General features: G+C 38.5%; 1 protein-coding gene across 6 annotated transcripts in view; it reads left to right on the forward strand.

The window, feature by feature from the left end:
• Eml5 (EMAP like 5) overlaps positions 1–19,973 on the forward strand; it is a 116,000-nt gene that overhangs the window by 46,868 nt on the left and 49,159 nt on the right. For all 6 annotated transcript variants that reach the window (XM_075947806.1, XM_075947807.1, XM_075947808.1 and 3 more), the window contains exons 16-21: positions 3,658–3,751; positions 4,813–4,913; positions 6,617–6,819; positions 7,800–7,911; positions 8,901–9,028; positions 14,281–14,422. In XM_075947806.1, the coding sequence (XP_075803921.1) occupies positions 3,658–3,751; positions 4,813–4,913; positions 6,617–6,819; positions 7,800–7,911; positions 8,901–9,028; positions 14,281–14,422 (780 nt within the window). The remainder of the gene's footprint in view (positions 1–3,657; positions 3,752–4,812; positions 4,914–6,616; positions 6,820–7,799; positions 7,912–8,900; positions 9,029–14,280; positions 14,423–19,973) is intronic.

A 19,973-nucleotide genomic window follows, 5' to 3' on the forward strand; every position in this document is an offset into this window, starting at 1 on the left:
TTTAACTGTAAAGCCTTTTTAAAATGTTTGTGTTAATATCAGCATAAAAATGGTTTTGTGCAAAACACCTAAAATTGTCATGGTTACTCTTGTAATATGTACCTTCCCTTTGGGCAAATTTTGATGTTAATCTTTTACAGCTTTAAAGTAAACTTTAAAAATGTTTAGTATGAATGAGATGAGAATGTTTCCCCGGTGTCTATATTAAGTAGCAGTTTCAGTGCATCTTATAATTTTAGTTCATGGGATCAGTTTAGCTACTACAGATATACCTACAGTGAAACTGTTGTGTTGATTGGAATGAAATATTTTATTGAAGAAGTATATATTATGTGTTTTTGTTGCCTTAACCAAAGTCAGTTATTCATAAATAAGATTTTGGGGGAAATAGTATGTACACATACATTTTCAAGAGTACTAATGGTCAAGAAACAAGAAAACGTAAAGCAGACTGAGTGGATCAATAACAAAAACATCACTGGTGGCACTGAACAACTAAGATTTTCAAAAGCAAGGCAGAGTGGAACAGATTCAGTTACACTTTGGACCCTATAAGCTGTAAACACATGCACTTCTGGCAGTATGTTTCAAGTCATTTGCTTCAATATTTAATATGTCATTATTGTTTGTTAACAGTGACAACTGAAACTTGGCCTTCACTAAAGCAGCCACACTAGTGATAGCAAAACCTAGATGTTTTTCATTTTACTTACTTTTCATAGTCACTGAGTTTTCATGTCCCAACAGAGTTCTTAATAGTGAATTTAATTGAAATAGATCTGTTTTCTCTTAATTATTTAATAATCTGTTATTTTCTTAATATAGATTTTGGTCTTATTTTTATTGACCTATAATAACTGTTTATATTGATGGGGTATATGTTGTAATGTGTGTGGTGTCAGCAATGGATCGCAAGACTTTACATACACCAAACAAGTGCTCTAGCATTGAACTATACCCCCAGGCTCTAATATGATGTTGTGATACAGGCATATGTTATGTGCTAATCACCTCACAGGATATTTAAGATATACATCTTTTTGTACATTTCCTACCCACCCCCAGCCTTCTTCTTCTCAACCTAATGAATGCATAAAGTAACTTAGGTCAAGTATGGTAATAATTCAAAAACCCATTATCCCAGCTTGGAAAATGCCTCTATGAGTAAAATTACTTGCCGCCTGAGCCTGACAACCTGAGTTCAATCCTTAAAGCTTGTATGAAAGTGGATGGAAAGAACAACCTTCATATAGTTGTCCTTCGACTTACACACACACACACACACACACACACACACACACACACACACATACACACACACACAAGTTAAAAGAATCATTATCCCCACTCTCTTCTAAATTCTGATTTATTTCATGGCTGTATATATGCCTAACATTTATCATTACTTTTTCAAGTTTTAAATATAGTGCTATAGCCTATTAGTGAATTTTCTATTGCTATAACAAAACACCTTAAGGTGAGTCCCAATAAAAGCAGAGACCTGGATAGCTCAGTTAAAGAAACTGAAAATTCAAGTCAAGTGACTCCATTGATTCTACTTGTGGCAAGAGTCTTTTTGGCTGTGCCACAGCATAACAGACAGCATCATGGTGGTAGTGAAAAAGTACATAACGCAGGATATGCTATGACTTCAGATACCATAGTGGCCAAAGCACAGACCCTTCCAGCCAAAACCATAACTCAGCAGGCTGAATTAATAGCTCTTACCATGCCTGTCAATTAGTAAAGGGACAATCCTTAAAGCTATATTACAGACTACCAGCCTCTGTTCTCAGAAGAATGAGACCTCATACACCTGTCAAGACTCAAGCCTAATCCTACTTCTTCTCCTCCTATTTCTTTCCACTCACCCCTATAGCTAGCGGACTCTGTGGAGATTTGAGGTTCAGGAAGCATATATCCAGCAGTTCAACCAGACCACTCATGTAGTAGAGTCTCGAGACTGCTCACCAGTAGGTTGCCAAAAAAGAGATACTTATCCCTATAACACCAAAATGGATTGCTAGGACACCTGTCCCCAATGCTTGCTCTCTGAGATTAATGTCAATACAGGCCAGAAACCTATGGAGGCTGTCCTTATTGGTCCTATAAGAGACATGATGCATATTCAGAAAAACACTCTGCTTTTATAAAGAACAGGGAATCTTTATACATCATAGTTAAGGATCCAGGGCAGCCCAGATTGAAAATGGGAGTCATTGGTAAGCATTTATCACATTCACCCAACAGATATACTCAAAATGCAGAGGGTACACATCCTACTCTCTCAACTCCACATTAGAAGAAGTGGTCCAAACCTCCTTGAAAATCCCTATATTCTTAATAACACTCCTTTTTGATTATATTGATCCCACTCCCCCATCACACTATCTCTTGGCTATTGAATAATGCTCAGACGACCTCTTTGGAAAATGCTGGTTGTGTGTCCCTCCAGGGTCAAACTGGCAACCCTCATGTGTGGCCTCGCCCATTGTTTTATTAAATTCTCGCGCCTTTCTACTTGCTAATTGCTTAGAGTCAAATGTTGCTGCAGCCCCTTATCTCTCTCACATTCTTATCTTCAGGAACACACCCTGTGAGCACTCTGGATTCTGCAGACTTCAATAATATCATTACCCTTAGTACTGTCACCCAACCCCTATGTCCAGACATTCACAATGCCTTGATTCTCTGTGGTACTCATATTTATCACTGCTTACCTGCTAGGTGGTCTGGGACTTGTGCCCTGGTGTTCCTACTTCCTAAACCAGGGGTGGTACCTCGTGAAAAACCCTTGCTAATCCCCACCACCAAGCCCATAGTGGCACAGCATAACAAATGAGCAGTCCAGGTCATACCCTTTCTGGCAGCCCTGGGCATAACTGCAGGTGTGGCCACTGGAACAGCAGGACTGACTACTTCCTAGCTATTTACCATCAGCTTTCTTTGCAGTTCATCCAGGATTTCCAACAGGTAGCTCTATATCCTTCAGGCACAAATAGACTCGCTGGCCACCATAGTACTACAAAATTAGAAAGTAAAAGATTTACTGATAGCAGAGAGAGGTGGTCTTTGTCTCTTTCTTGGGGAATAATATTGTTTCTGTGTCAACCAGTCAAGTGTAGTGAAAGATAGGATCCAACAACTCCAAATAGATCTTTAAAAACAGAAAGAACCTGATACTTCTAGGCAGTGGATCACTGATAGTCAGGATACCTTTCCCTCCAGAGCTATAGGTATCCAGGATACCTTCCCTTCACAGCTGTAGGTATAGCCTGACTTCCCGGCAGGCCAGGATACTTTTCCCTCCAGAGCTGTAACACTTGCATCAGTAAGCAAAAGGAAAAGATAACATGTTAAGACAGGAAGCCCGGGAGATTTAAGGGTTAAACTTGTTTTTATTATAACAACCATTACAATAGAGCTAATTCTTCCTGAGAGAGCATTATACCTTTCTTAGGGAAGAGAACTAAGCATTTAATCCCTTCACACCAGGCCCATATCTTAACTGTTCTATCATCATACACCATCATACTGGGGGCTAAGCATCCAGCATGCGAGACCTGCGATGGAGGGCCTATTCAAATGAGAGCCCATGCTCTAGAAAACACATTAAATGGTTTTGACTTCAAAATCTCGTCTTTTTGGTTGTCACAGCTGATGGGAAACGCCTAGCTTCAGTTGGAATAGATGACAGCCATACCATTGTACTGTGGGACTGGAAGAAAGGGGAGAAACTTTCAGTGGCAAGGTATGGAGAACCCTTACCATGCTGGTACAACCCTAATGTTGCCATGTACTTCACTTTTTTGGAAGTCAAGCTAATATGTAAGATTTTTATGATTATCGGCTTTTATTACCTTTAAATAAATATAATCAAGCTAAAAGATAAATGATTTTATTATTTCTTTGTAAGTTTAACCCCTGTGTACCCATTTTTAATGTGCCTCAATAGGACATTGGAAATTACTATTTCAATTTGCAATAACAAAGAGTGTATTCTATTAAAGACTATTATATACCAACTGGGAAGCATGGTAAAATGCTCATACATTTTATTGAGAAATATGTACATATATCAAAAAGAAATTATATGTTGTTTTTCTAGTATTTTTCTTCATTTCTGTCTTCTAAACTGAGCATGATTTGGTTTATAATCATAAATAGTGCTTTGAATGGGAAGGTAGCTAACGGTGTTGGAGGTTACATTTTAAGTTTGTTACTCCCTCAAAGTGAGATGTGAAAATACCTAAAACATGAATACTTTTGCGGAGTATATAGATGAAATCCAAGGATACAGTAGTTGAAAGGAACTTTGAGGGGCTAGTAAGATGGCTCAGTGGGTAGAGGCACTAAACGTAACCTCAGTTGATTACCAGGGCCTGTATGCTGGAAGGGGAGAAATGATCCCTGCAAGTTATCCTCTCACTTCTGACACATATATTGTATAATGAATACCCCTCTCTCCCCAAAACATGTACTAAAAGGAACATTGAAGGGGTTGCTAAATTGTGATGAATTGCTGTTTTGAAATTTCTTTAATTCCGGTCATAGACAGCATTCTCTGGGCACTGTACAGTGAGTCTTATGGGTACTATCTAAGTGAAGTTCTGTGTTCACTGTTATCCTGCCTGGAGAGTCTGCTGAGCAGGTTAATATGCCTGGTGACAAATGTACAAGTGAATGATTTCACAGCCCGAATGTCAGAGACCAGCAGAAAACAACTGTCTAGAGGGTGGAGGGTTCTAGCTAGGAAGTGAGTTGTCTTGAGATGGATTCTCTACAGAGCTAAAACATTCTGGTTCATTTCAGAGGCAGTAAAGATAAGATTTTTGTTGTGAAGATGAACCCCTATGTGTCTGATAAACTAATTACAGCTGGGATTAAACACATGAAGTTTTGGCGTAGAGCAGGTAAGGAAATGTTCCTTTTAACTCTTTTAAAATGCTAAAACCATTACCTTTAAAATAATTTAACTAAGTACAATTGGTGTGATGGACTGGATCTTGGGATAGAGAAGGAAAGTTTTTAGAAAGCTAAAATCTGAATAAGGCCTGATGTTCAAATTAATGGCACTGTGTAAATGATGTTGGTTTCTTAGTCTTGACAAAGGGACAGTGATGTTAATATGTTAGTATTTCGAGAAACTGGATATCGGATTATGCAGAAACACCGTTATTTTACATCTTTCTGTAAATCCAACATTATCCAAGATAACCTCACGGGTGGGAGGGGCCGTAGGTTAGGGTAGAATGCATTCCTAGCATTCCTCACCTCACGGGTGGGAGGGGCCGTAGGTTAGAGGTAGAATGCATTCCTAGCATTCCTCAGGCTCTGCTTGACCACCACCATCTAAAAGAAAATGTTTTATTTTTAAAGGATGCTCTTGTCTTGGTACATTTTAAACAAAGATGCTTTAACTTGTGGGATTAATCAGTTAATGTACAGATTTCACCATTTTATAGTCTAAGCTAAAATTTTAAAAATTTCGTAATTTGTATGCTATAAAGTAATACAGAAATACTGGTGCTTTAGTCATTTGTAACTATAAATCACAAATTTGGAATAAACTTCCTTTTACCATTAAAAAAACACCTCTTTTCAAATAGAATAGTATATTTATGTTAGCAATGTGGCAATGAAATCTCAATGAACTGAAAACTTTCAGAGAAAATGCTGAAGTGTAAGAAGTGAAACATCAGAAAACAACAAACTTTGTGGTAACATTTCCCAAATTCACCTGTCTTCCAAGTTGTGAATTATATGGGATGTGAAGTAATGGTTCAGATTTGTATTGAATGCTGTGCCAGAGACTCAGTAAATCATAGTGTTTATAATTATGAAGTGGATAAAACTTAGGGTTTCATTCCCATAAATTTAAACAAGCTTTTCATTTGGCCATATTACTTGGAACTGAAAATGCCTACTGAGTAGTACTTGAGAAAACACACACATATACACACGCATGCTCACACCCCTCGTCTACATATTTGTTTGAAATAAGAGATTTAAAGAAAGTAAATACTAAGCAGCTGGAGAGATGGCGCAGTGGTTGAGAGCACTTGCTACTACTCTTCCAAAGGACCCAAGTTTAAAACACCCACAAAACTGCTCACTGGTAGGGGATCCAGTGCCCTCTTCTGGACCTTTTGAGCACTGCATGTATGCAGTGCATAGGTATACATACATATAAGCAAAACACATGCACATAAAAAAATAAATTGTCACAGAGTCCCTTCAGTTATAAAAAAGGAAAAAATAAAGTAAATACATATCTTAAAATTTGTAGTTGAGTAACATTTTTTTTCCTAACCTATCTAATAGCCTTGGAACTGAGTCATAAGTGGATAAATGTTAAGGTTTGATGTGTATTTTCAATCTTCCATATTTTCAGAGTCAGATCCACAGAGTTAATTAGACAAGTAAAAGTAATTCCTGTTTTCTTTAAGAATTATCTAACCCTTTGCTTGCATAGTTTTGGACAAATTATTAGTTGAAGTAAATACCTTATGCATGGGGCTAACCTGGATTCTCATGCTATTTTATCTCAAGTTTATATTTATTTGAAACTGTGTACATTTTGAAAGCAACACTTTCACATTTTTTTATGAATCAGGGGGAGGATTAATTGGAAGAAAAGGCTACATAGGCTCTCTGGGGAAAAGTGGCACAATGATGTGTGCAGTGTATGGATGGACTGAAGAGATGGCCTTTTCTGGAACATCCACAGGAGATGTGTGCATCTGGAGAGATGTCTTTCTTGTAAAAACAGTTAAAGCCCATGATGGGCCAGTGTTCAGTATGCATGCATTGGAGAAAGTAAGTAACCTAAAGTCATTTTAAGTTAAATATAGTTATCATAGAAGGAGCACTGGTTTGTACTTAGCTACCCAACTATAGTCTGTGTTTTATCATTTCTTTACAAATCCCTAAATATGATACGAGATAGGTATGCTGCATACAAACATGTTTAAAATGTCACATAGTGGCACATGCTTGTAACCCAGGACTCAGAAAATGAATAGAGGAAGATCATAAGTTCAAAGTCATCTTTGGATGAATAACTAGTTCAAGGATAGCCTGAACTACATGAGACCCTGTCTAAAAATAAAAATAACAAACAAAAAGCTTTTGCTAGAAGTGGTGACTCATGTCTGTAATCTCCGCACTCAGGAGGATTGGAAGTTTGAGGCTATCCTGGACTATAAACAGAGACTTGTTTCAAAAAGAAAAAGAAAGAATGAAAGAAAGGGCTGATGAGATGGATCAGCATGTGCAGCGTACTCACTGCACAAGCCTGACAACCTGAATTCAGCCCCTGGTACCCATGGTGGAAGGAGAGAGCCAACCTGCAAAAGTTGTCCTCTGACCTACACAGGAAAGCTGTCACAAAAATTTTTATTATGAAAGAAAGGAAAATGAAACCTTACTATATTAAGGCCCTGCTATGTGTCAACATTATGCTAAGTGCTCTCTGTATAATCAGATGCTATTCAGTACTGTTGCTGTTCTTTCTTTTCCAGGGTAAAGTAGGAGGCTTTGGAAGGATGTGTGATTGCTGAAAGTGGCAGTCATAATTCATCACCCACTTTAGAAACTGGTCTTTTGGCATCCTATCCTATCTTTATAGATTCTGTGTTGATGTTTGGGAAATATAATAAATACTTACACTAATCCCTGTTACTCAGAAGCTGTGACTTTCATCTTTATTCTTTTCACTATAGTTTTTTCAATATAAAGCAGGTAATTGTTTTCGACAAACTTTAGTCTTTACTAACTGGGACTCTTTGTTTTTATAGGGATTTGTAACTGGAGGAAAAGACGGTGTAGTAGCCCTTTGGGATGATTCCTTTGAAAGATGTCTTAAGACCTATGCTATAAAAAGAGCTGATTTAGCCCCAGGATCTAAAGGTGATTCCATATTTAGTCTATTGTTCAGGAAAAGGCTAATTATTCATCAATATGCTCATTCACTGAAGTGGAACACAAGAAATATATTTCCTTTCTTGATGAGCATCAGAATTGCATAGAAATCACTTAACTTGATACCAGAGTCATCCTGCTCCTTTCTCTGGTGTACCTGATGAAATACGAACTATGACACCCTTAACATTTAACTTTTGCATTTATCAGCATTCAGGAGCTTGCTGTCAGGCTGCATTTTGAGTTTACCTCTCAATCCTGATAACCTGAGTTCAGTCCCTGGAACCCATAATGGAAGGAGAGATCTATGCTGATCTCCTCTCTAGCTGTGCAGGTCTTCCATTGTCTTTTGTTTGTGCATTTCCTCCTATTAGGGATGATGCCACAGTCCCACCAATCATGAGGCCTTTCTGCAAGCTTTCACTTGTTCCTAGAGTCTGTTATTCTCTCAACGACAGAACCACATGCTCACTATTCAGATCTCAAACAGAATTTATTCTAAATGACTTCATCTTCATTTCCCTCTTCAGGAAGTTTAATTGCCTTCTTAAATTCTCCCTTTCTAATAACCTCCTCACACAAGATCTGTTGCAAGAACTAGATCTGCCACGCTTGCCAATACATTACTGAGGCCTGCCTAGGACACCCTGAGGGAAGGGATGTATCTTACACTGAATTAGAATTCCTGGTTTGGATTTTATAAATAACCTAAGGGAAATGGAAAGAAGATGATTTGCTAATGTATGAGGCAAAGAAGTAGTTATCAGAATGGTAGTATGGAATCTGGATAGAACAGAATTCTATGTGGTTATGCTTATTCTGAGATTAACAAATTGAAGATTAAAGGAAATAGAATTTCTTAAATATAAAAAACAACTTCATAATGTGATTTTTACCACCCAAATAGCATCAGTTGGAAAATATAAATTCTGGAATTAACTTCATACCTACAAGAACTTTTCTATTTAACATTTCAGGTCTGCTCTTGGAAGATAACCCATCTATACGTGCCATATCATTAGGACACGGTCATATTTTAGTTGGCACAAAGAATGGTGAAATATTAGAAGTGGATAAAAGTGGCCCAATAACACTTTTGGTCCAGGTACTTTAAATACTGATATGCACTTTTTCCTTTGAACTTTATGTTTTCATTCAGAATATGAGAAGCAAAATTGACACTGCAGAAAACAATGCAAAATGAGTTAGGGAAACATTTCTTGATGTTGATATAAACGAAAATTAGTTCAGTGACTAGACATAATTCAATAAATTGATATACATGTTCTCATGCAGAATTATTGCCAATATTTAGGTAAAACTTTATCGCTAATTATTAAATCAATGGGACAAAAGCTAGCTATAATATATTTGACATAGACGTTCATTTCATGTTTGATTTTACTTTTTTGGGAGCATTTGTTAAACATGAGATATTTATTTTTCTGAAACTCTTTCGTTAAGTATATCTTAAGCTTATAGCTTACAGAAGTGGAAAGGGCGAGCATGACTTTATACTAAAACTGTATTACTGAAAGTATTTATCAGTGAAAAGAAGCTAGTGGAAATTCAGAAATAAACTTTTTTAAAAAACTGAGTCCCACTGTGGTTTGGAACTTGCTGTGTAGACCAGACCTGCCTCAGAATCTTGGAGATTGACTTGCACCTGCTCCTGCTTCTGCCTCCTTTCTTAATACAGGCATATTTCTTTACCCCTCTGCTTCATTCTTGTTAGGACACCAAAGAGTACACACAGAGCACTGCTCATGCTTTATTTGGTGCTTTATTGTATCTTTGTTGTTGTTGGTTTTTTTTGTTTTTGCTTTTGTTGTGTTGTTTTTTCGAGACAAGGTTTCTCTTTGTAACAGTGTAACAGTCCTTGCTGTTTTGGAACTAGCTGTTGTAGACCAGGCTGGCCTCAAACTCACAGAAATCCACCTGCCTCTGCCTCCTGAGTGCTGGGATTAAAGGCATGCGCCACCACCACCTAGCTGGTGCTTTATTGTTAATACCCTATGAATGAGATTGTGTAAAAGGCAAAATGTGTACGAATAATTTCACCTGCATAATATATCTTTGAAATAAAAACATACTGAAGTCATTGTGGGGTTACTGGTTGTGTGTGTGTGTGTGTGTGTGTGTGTGTGTGAGAGAGAGAGAGAGAGAGAGAGAGAGAGAGAGAGAGAGAGAGAGAGAGAGAGAGAGAGATGGGGAAGAGTGTGTGTCTATGTAACTCTGATTGGCCTTGCACTCATGATTTTCCCCCTTGGGTCATTCATAACAGGCCTGGCTAGTCATGGTACTTCACCTGTTTATGAGAACTCAGATGTTATTACTACAAAACTCTTAAAGGCGAAAATAGGAGAATTACTTTTTAAATTTTCACAGAAAAAAATTTAGAAATAATAAATGGTATCTATTGAGATAAAAAATTGTGTGGGGTGGGGAGCTGAAAAGAGTTGGAGAGGCGATAAACAAAATACATTGTTTATGTGCATGGCATTCTCAAGGAGTAAATGAAAATATGTAAAAGAGAGAGGAAATTTTAGATAAAAGAAACTACCTAGGCTTATTTGTGTATGAAAGTATTCGTGCAGTGGACCACACTCAGAATCAGAAGGAATCCAGGGAGATGTGCCTCAGTACAGGAGTAAGCTCTTGGCAGCTCAGTGCAAAAGACAGAGATCCACTTGGTTAGAATTGTTAAACCTTAGCTTGGCATTATTGGCAGTTTGTGATTGTCAGATTCTCTGATTAGAGTCCATTGATGGCTTCTGTTTGGCAAAATATCTAGTTTCATATTAGTGTTTATGTTGGCTTTCAGGATGCTTACATAGCACCTAAAGTGTGGATGCTGTCCTAATGGCCTCCTAAGTAAAACTGTTCTCAATACATCTTTTTGGAAAATGTGCTAGGAATTTAGGCCAGGGTCTCATGCATGCTGATTCATATTCTACCACTGAGTCACACCCCAAGCCATCTTATTATATTATTATTATTATATTTATTATAAGGTAAAATTTTAATGTCTTTTTCACTTCCTTACATGGGGATTCCTGATAGCTTTGCCTTAGCTGTTATTATCTAAATGTGTGGGTAAAAGCTTAGTGAGTCCAGTGAAACTAATCAAGCAAAGACTTAATTGTTGGAAATAAGAAAAGCAGGGCTGGAGAGATGGGGCAGAAGTTAAGAGCATTGTCTGCTCTTCCAAAGGTCCTGAGTTCAATTCCCAGCAACTACATGGTGGCTCACAACCATCTGTAATGGGTCTGGTGCCCTTTTTGGCCTGCAGGCATACACACAGACAGAATATTGTATACATAATAAATAAATAAGTATATTAAAAAAGCAGTAGTAATTTCATCTGTAACAACTGTGTACCTTGGATATTGAGTTAATAAATTAAAACTGAGAGAGCCTCTGTAATATGAGTTTAAAAATGAACATAAAGAAATTAGTTGTATTTCTTTATACTATCAATACAAATAAAATATTACAGAAAATACTATTCATAAAATAAAACTATACAATAACCAGTATTTTATTTTTTACTATTTTTACATGTATTCATTGATTTGAAGGACAATGCACATGGCATGTGTGTGGAAGTCAGAGGACAACTTGGGGTGTTAAGTTCTCAAAATCAAATTGTCAGGCTTGGGGATGTGTCTGATCCTTCCCACTGGTTATTCCAATAATTAGGAATTTTAGAGTTAAAATATGGAAGACGTGCTCTAAGAACTATTAAATTTTAATAAAGATATTAAATAAATTATAAACTCTGTGTAATTATAATCCATACTTTGATAAGATTTTTTACATAATCTTCTCTTTAAAAGTACCTAGAAAGGAAAATAAGAATAAGGAAGAACTTGTTGATACATGTTCCATGATAGAAATATAGAAAACACAAATTCATATTAACTAAAAATATGGGAACATGTATCCCTAACAGGATGTTAAGACAGCAGTGTTTGTAGTAGTGCTGTCTGTTGATCAGTCTGGGGATCTGTCCTAATGGGAGCAAGTTCTCATGAACACGAAATAGCTCTTACGTCACTAAGATCTCTAAATACTGTGAGATAGTTTCTATGGTTGTTATTGTATAGCCTTATTAAGCTTTTTCCTATTTTTTGATGCTGTTTTAAACAGGATTTTCTTATCTTATTTTCAGATCATTCTTTGCTAGTGCATAGATTTTGTACACAGCCTGTGAATGGAAACTTAGGTCCTATAGACTTGCTAATTTCGTTTATTAGTTATAATGTTGCAGTAGATTATAATTTTTTAGGTACAAGATCTTGTCATCAGTAAATAACTGATTCACTTCCTCGTGTCAGTTCTGGGTGGCTGTTACTTCTTTTTCTTGGCTAGTTGCCCTGGCTAAAACTTGTAACATGAGGGTCTGTTCTGTTGGGGTTTCTGTCCTGCCCAGTTCCCACATTCAGTAAACTTCCCAAGGAAAATCACATAGAAGTCTCCATAAATTATTAACTGATTGGCCCATTAGCGCAGGCTTCGTATTAGCTCTTTTATCTTATATTAGCCCATTATTCTAGTATATGTTAGCCACATGGCTCAATACCTTTTTCGGTGGGGCAGGTCACATCCTGCTTCTTTTGGATAGGACTACAGAGGAATGGGCTTCCTCCTTTCTAGAATTCTCCTGTTCTTATTGCCCCTTCTCTACTTCCTGTCTGGTTGTCCCATCTATACTTCCTGCCTGGCTACTGGCCAGTCAGTGTTTATTTAAAACATAATTGACAGAATACAGAATTGTCCTGCATCGAAAACTTCCATTCTAACACTGAATATAAGCAATGAGAACAGACATTAATGCTTCTGTTCCTGGTCTAAGTAAAGCTTTACACTATCAATCACTAAGTGTGATGTTCACTGAAGGAGACTCCTTCCCTTCCTCTGTTGTTTCTTTCCTCTCTCCCTCCACTTCCTCCCTCCCTACTTCTCTTTCTTCCCTCCCTCTCTCCCTCCTTCCCTTACTCTCTCCTCTCCTTCCTTTACTCCCTCTTTTCTTCCCCCTCCCTCTTTTCCTTCCTTGTTCTCTCCCTTCTTTCCTTCCTTTCTTATTTTGAGACATAGTTTTGTAGGTTATCCTGGCTTGTCAGGAACTCACTATGTAGAATAGGCTGGCCTTGAATATGCAGCTATCCTCTTGCCTCAGCTTCCTGAGTGATGATAAAATAGGCATGTAGGTTTTTCATAATGAAATTGTAGGTTTTTCACAAATGCTCTTTGCTAAGATTGGGGAATCCTGATTTAATTTCTAATTTATTAAGTGGTATAAATCATGGGCCAGGAGGGATTTGTCAGATTCTTTTTCTGTGTCTATTGGATGCTCATGGCGTTCTGATATTCATTCTGTGACACGTATTACATCAATTGATTCTGAGGATTAACAGCCTTGCTTTCCTGGTGGCAGTGTATAATTGTTTTTACATGTGGTAGATTCTGTTTGTTAATATATTGTCGACGACTTTAGTAATCCTGGTGAGGAGTTATTGCTTTGTATTTTTCTTATCTGGTTGTGGTATAAGGCTTTATGAAATGATTTGTGAATTAGTGCCTCATGGTTTAAGAAGAAAGCCAGAAAACAAAAACTCCTAATCTCTTCATAGAGAAACTGACTTTATAGCAGAACACAGAAAACAATCCTCTCTAAATGTGCTCTCAAACAGTGGAGTGTCATAAACTCAGATGGTATGCTAATCAAAAACATAGACCAGTCAGTTTTCACGGAGGCAAAATCTCAGTCAGGCTCTGGAGTTGAGTATAAGGACAAGAGAAGGCTTCTGGGTCTTGCATACATATAGTGGAAAAAGAGACAGTGATCTCAGGTCTTCTTGAGTTCCAATGGGGCTTCTTTATTCTCAGTAGCACTCACTCGAAGTAGACTTGACATCTGGAACAGGGGCAGGGGGAAAAGGAGTTTCTACTTGTCAGCTGTGCACATCAAGCATCTGTCCTCCAACAGGCAGCTGGTTCAGGGTGGAGAAATCGATATGCTGCCTATCCTGGGAAGCTGACCCTCCAACCGGGAGTTGGGGACAAAGCTAGGTTTCTTGGTTACAAGAGTCTGAGTTGGTTTCCATGTGGATGAGCTGTGACCAGTGAAGAGGTACTGAAATCCAGTACATATGCCATCACTATATTGACCAAATTCTAACAGGTTTTCTTTAGTAAATTTTTCTTCGTTTGTTCTAGTTCCTTGAAATCATGTCAGGGCTTTTCTGAATTTGGATCTCTTTATCAATTTCACTGGTGAGCTGGTCTGTGGAGTTCCTTATCTAATTCACGTATTTTAAGGTTACACTGAGATTAACTGTGTTTTCTTTATAGGGACACATGGAAGGAGAGGTGTGGGGTTTGGCCACACATCCTTATCTGCCCATCTGCGCTACTGTAAGTGATGATAAAACTTTAAGAATATGGGATCTCTCTCCTAGTCATTGTATGTTGGCAGTCCGGAAACTGAAAAAGGGTAAGAGGCTCTCAGACTTCAACAAAGATTAAGCTGTCACATTCTTCTGACATTCACAAATAGTCATAGAGTGTCTCTAGTAAAGGATTGTTGGATATTCCTTCATTTCCCTTGTGCTGAACTCATGACACTCCAAGGGCAGGGTGATTTTATTCAGTTTTTTTACTGTTGCTTAACTTCTCTTTAACAATGTAATACCCTTTGGAGTGAAGTATTGCCCTCTCTGGTCCAGTAGTATGGCCTTAGTTTGATAGTTGACTCTGTTTTGAATTCTTGTAATTGCTTCTGGAGCTCTTGGTGTAGATGACATTATTTGGGTTCTGCTGCTCTTTTGCTTTTCCTTACAGTTCTGTAGTTTAACAACACTGGGCATGTATCTGGGTTTACTTGGATTCATCCTGTTTTATGCTTCCTAAGTTTGTGACCTTTTATTTTGTGTTAATGTTGAAAAATTGTCTGTCCACTAGGAGTATTATAATTTTTAAAAAGTGTTATGAGAGAAAAGATACCATGCAACTGAGTTCACATGGAGGGTTGTTGTTATTATTATTATTATTATTATTATTATTATTATTATTATTATTGAAAAGGAGGGGAGAGGAGAGACCAGCCTCGGAAACAGGAGCAGCAGAAGAGAAAAGAGAGGGAGGGAGGGAGAGGTAGAGAGGGAGAGAGAAGGGGAGGGGGAGACAGAGAGGCAGAGAAGCAGAGAAAGGAACACACACAAACACATACAGAGGGAGGGAAGGAGGGAGGGGGGAAGGTGGGAGGGAGGGAAGGAGAGAGGGAGGGAAGGAGGAAGGGAGGGGGAGAGAAAGGGGGAGAGAGAGAGAGAGAGAGAGAGAGAGAGAGAGAGAGAGAGAGAGAGAGAGAGAGAGAATGAATAGGAGGTGGATACGGTTCACCTTTTAAAAGGGAACATAGTGAATGTGCACAGGAGATGCTCTTAGTGGCTGCAGCTGAGGATGTATCCTGTCAGGACCCCAAGGGCAGGCCAGTACAGATGCCTGAATACTCTCAAGAAATACTTCTTTGCATTAGGTTATAGGCAAAATTTATGATTCTGTGATTTTGGATTTAAATATTTTTACTTTGGTATCTTTATTTTATTCAGCATTAGTTCAAGACGGGGAGTTGATTTTCCTAATTTACAAAGGATGTGTGCAAACTTTCTTTTTTGGGACAAAATCTCACTATGTCTTCCTAGCTAGCCTCAAACTCTACAGATGAGACCGGCCTCGAATTCAGAGATCCATCCACCTGTCTCCTGAGTGCTGGGATTAAGGGTGTGAGCCATAACACCTGGTGGTATTTGTGACCACTGCTTATGTTAATATAATAAGATTACTGATGTCACATAGAGTTAATTATGAGACAGTGATGGAAGTGGGCTCTCATAAGAAAAATTTTTGACAAATGACTCAGTTTTATAGTAATCAGAGAATAAACAAAAGTATAGATACACAATATGTCCTAATGTTTACAGTCTTTAAAGTCTAAGAAATGAATGTATTGTGAATATTTACCAGCCTTTTGCACTTCTTTTTGTAATAATACATTGGAAAGCTCCCGTTAACAGCTTTAGTGTGCTGTTGACCTCCTGTAATCTCAGTAGAGGTGGTATGACTTCAAGTTTCAGGCCAGCCGAGGCTGTACAATAAGACCCCATCTCAAAAACAAACAAAAAGCAACAGTTCTTATATCCTGCAGTTGTAGTTTTTAATTATAATCAATTATGGATTTTTATGGAATTTCTGTTTCTGGATTCTTGCTATCATTCCATGTCTTTCTTCATTCCATGCCCCCCCCCCATAGCCCCACATCTCTGTAGATCTCTAGTGATGAATCATCCCGGTCCAATATTTAATCTGATAGCTCATTTTAATAATTGTCATTTTTCTACGTCAAAACCAAGAATCATGGGTTTGCCCTAGTGGTGGTCCCTGAAAATAATTTCTCAGGCTACCAAGGGTATCAATATAGAGCTTTGTCTCTGTCTTGTTGTCAGAAACAAAATGGCATATAAAATAATAGGTTTAGAAATTGGGAGCAGTGTACACGAATAGGTGGCACAAATCTTTTTACATTCCTGCCACAGAAAAAATGTCTTTTCAAGAGGAGCTAGAATGAAGCAGAGTTGCGTTTTATTAAGAGATTTCAGTGTGACTTTAAGCATGGGGCTTAAGATAGGGCAATTGGGAAGAAAGACACACCCAAGAGCATGTTTGTGGGCTTCTTGAAGAGAGGCATACTTCATTGTCTTTCCACTAGCTGTATATACCATTTAGGAGAATTTGAAGCTATTATGCACAAAGAGTTGCTAAGAAACTTTGTAATCATCTGGAGATTCCTGAAGGACAGGGCAGGTTTATAATCCATAAAGTAAACACTTAGGTCACAGGGATGTAGAAAGATAAAAGCAATAGTTCTGTTTGAGATTCTCAGAGGAATCTGGGAAAACAGTAAAGCCTTATTTGTGGTCACATAGGTTTAGGGTTTAAACCTAGTTCATTGGTATTTTAACATTCTTATTTGAAAGGATTTATGAATAAAAGAAACCTTGTCTCTATGTTGAAAGCCTTTAGAGCAAATATGACCCATTGTGTTGGAATTTTTGATTCTTAGCTTGCAAGAGGCTTCAAGGGGATCATTTTCATTCTCATGATGCCATAATGTTCCCTGTTTTTGTATCCTGTCTCATACCTGTGTATCAGCTTGAGCCCATCCTCTCTTCTGGTTATAGAGGATGTTTTGTTCTGTCTATCTATCCCTCCTGCCTCAGCTTCCTGAGTACTAAAGTTATACTGAGCCACCACATTCAGCAGAGAGTAAAGCTGAATTGGATCACATCCATGCCCTCTGTGCCATGTCATCTAGGGCTGCTGTACTGCTGTCGCAGAGCTGAACAGTTTTGATGGCTATTTTGTGGCTTATAAACATGAAACTCCTTTTGTCCATCTTTGCTCTAGAGCAGTGGTTCTCAACCTTCCTGATGCTCTGACCTTTAATACAGATGTTGTGCTGACCCCTAACCATAAAATTGTTTTTGCTGCTACTTCATAATTACAATTTTGTTACTATTATGAATCATATTATAAATATCTTATATGCAGGATATCTGGTATGTGACTCATGTGAAAGGGTCACTTGGCCCCAAGGGGGTTGTGACCCACAGGTTGAGACCCACTGCTCTAGAGACTGCTATATTTTACCCACGCTATGAGTCTAATGACAGACAACACAGGGTGGTTCTGACATTTCTTCAGAAAGATGAGTGTTTACAAGCAGCTGTTCCAGGTCATATTTCTCAGATACAGAAAGAAGCAAACCATGTGTATTGGCAAGAGAGTCCTTAGAATTACGTAAAAGTTTGAGATCTCAGTCTTGTAAGAGTACAACCAAATGTTCACATTCAAAATTTCAGAGTTCCCATTTAGTTTCCCAATTGTCACAAAAGAATTGTAGAGAGGCTGTGTAATTAAATTGACATTATAATTTACTCCCAAAATTAAACTTGTGTTTAATTTTTATGGACCGTTGGGTGTCAGGAATTCTTTTAAACTTGTGGAAGCTTTAACGATTCTAACTTGTGCTGAACACTTCAGACCTGAGCTGGTTCCTTTCTCTGTAAATGATTTCTGCATTCAGAATCTCTTGTAATCATCGTTAGCACAGTGTTGATAGGAGGAGCCACTTGGGCTCCCCAAGGCCTTAAGTATATAGCCATCACAGTCAGCAGCCGGAGAACCTGGCTAATTGTGATGCTTGTCCGTGCTTTCAATTACTGACATCTCATTTCCTGTTGGCAGGGACTCAGACTGCTCAGCCCAAAGGTTATTAAGTGACAACTACTAAAAGACAGTTAATTACTAAAAGACAGAAGAGAGGATGCTGGAGGGTATAAAAGGAGCAAGTAAAGAAGCAGATGTACCTGTAATCCGGGACAGTGGACAATGAAAAAGGAATGAACATAAAGGAAGTAGTGGCCTCCTCAGAATGAAATTCAGATCTCTTTCAAGGAGAAGGCCTTTTTTCTGCCAGTGGTAAAGGAGTTTACCAGAAGTCTAGGAAAGTTTCTGCTCTAACATCACAGTCATCCACAGCCCCACCTCAATCCCTGTAAATCCATCTGCTGGACCCACTGCTCTAAAAGAAAGAAGCAAGGTCCCTTTCTTCAGTTTTGGCTTTGCAGTTTTCCTGTGGTATTGGGCCAGGGACTACATTAGTAGGGAAGGAATTATGCAATAAGAAGAGTAGTGTATTGAATAGGCAGTAAAGGTCAGCACACTGAGCAGTAACTAGAAAACTGTAGTATACAGCTGTAGGCACATGGCTGCAGTTTAAAGTCCTTGTGTGGTTAGGTTGAGCTGCTTTGTGTACAGTTTCCTGGCATGTAATTCATACCATGTAAAAGGAGGGCAGTCCACATTGGCTTCTATGCAGTGTTGGGGATCATATGCACCCCACTGTGCATACAATTTCCAGTTATACAATTTCTGCCATGCAAGTAAGGGCTCTGCAAATCATAGTCATGTAAATTAGAGCAGTCCTGACCTCAAATTCAGTTCTTGTCCTAGTCTGGTTTCTGTTACTGTGATAAAGACCATGACCAAAAGCAACCTAGAGAGAAGGGGTTTATTTCTGCTCACAGCTGAGTTCCGTCAGGAAGGATAGAGCAGGACCTGAAGCAGGATCCATGGAGGAGTGCTGCTTGCCGACTCGCTCCTCCTGGCTTCCTCGCCTGCTTTCTTCCACATCCCAGAACTACCTGCTCAGGGCGGCACTACCCACAGTGGGCTGGGCTGCACCCCTCACATCAATCACCAGTCAAGAAAATGCCCCATGGCCAATCTGATGGCAGCGTCTTCTCATTTGAGATGCCCTCTTCTCAGATGACTCTATCTTGTATCTAGTTGACAAACTAACCAACACAGTCCTGATCCGAGACTCAGGTCACAGGATAATAGGTTTCAGCTCTGTCACGTTAAGTAGCAGTTTGGGATTCCTGGACAATGCTTGTGGAACGTTCCCAAAGGAGATCCCTGCACTATCTGCAGAGGCACTTCTTAATGACCTTCCTGCTGTGGAAAAATCATGCTGACTGAAAAGTATCTACATCATTCTGCTTTAAAATCAAAAAACAGGGAAAGGAAGTATGGATTTTGGGTTGGCTGGTAATAAATGACAAATTCTATCCAGATTCGTGTTTATAACCGCCACCCGCATACTATCATCCCCCATTTGTTTCTCTAGCTTATCCTCCCGAGAAGTGTTAATATATGTCAGATGGCTTTCATCATGTCTTCCACTGAGTTTCTTTTAGGCATCCTTAACTAAAGGGATACATACTTGATAATTAGATGATTACTTATTCCCAGTGCAGTCTGATTTTTCATTCTGTAACAACCTCACCCTATCCCTCAGATTACATGCTAGTACCAAAAGCTTTAGGGTTTTGCCTTTGCTTGCCATATCTCTTGCTGTTAGGATAAGCTCATTATTATTTCTTTATCAATGTAACTCTGACTGCTTTTAAAATTAATAGTAACAT

The sequence above is a fragment of the Microtus pennsylvanicus genome, chromosome 14 (genome assembly GCF_037038515.1).
Source record: "Microtus pennsylvanicus isolate mMicPen1 chromosome 14, mMicPen1.hap1, whole genome shotgun sequence".
Lineage (NCBI taxonomy): Eukaryota > Metazoa > Chordata > Mammalia > Rodentia > Cricetidae > Microtus > Microtus pennsylvanicus.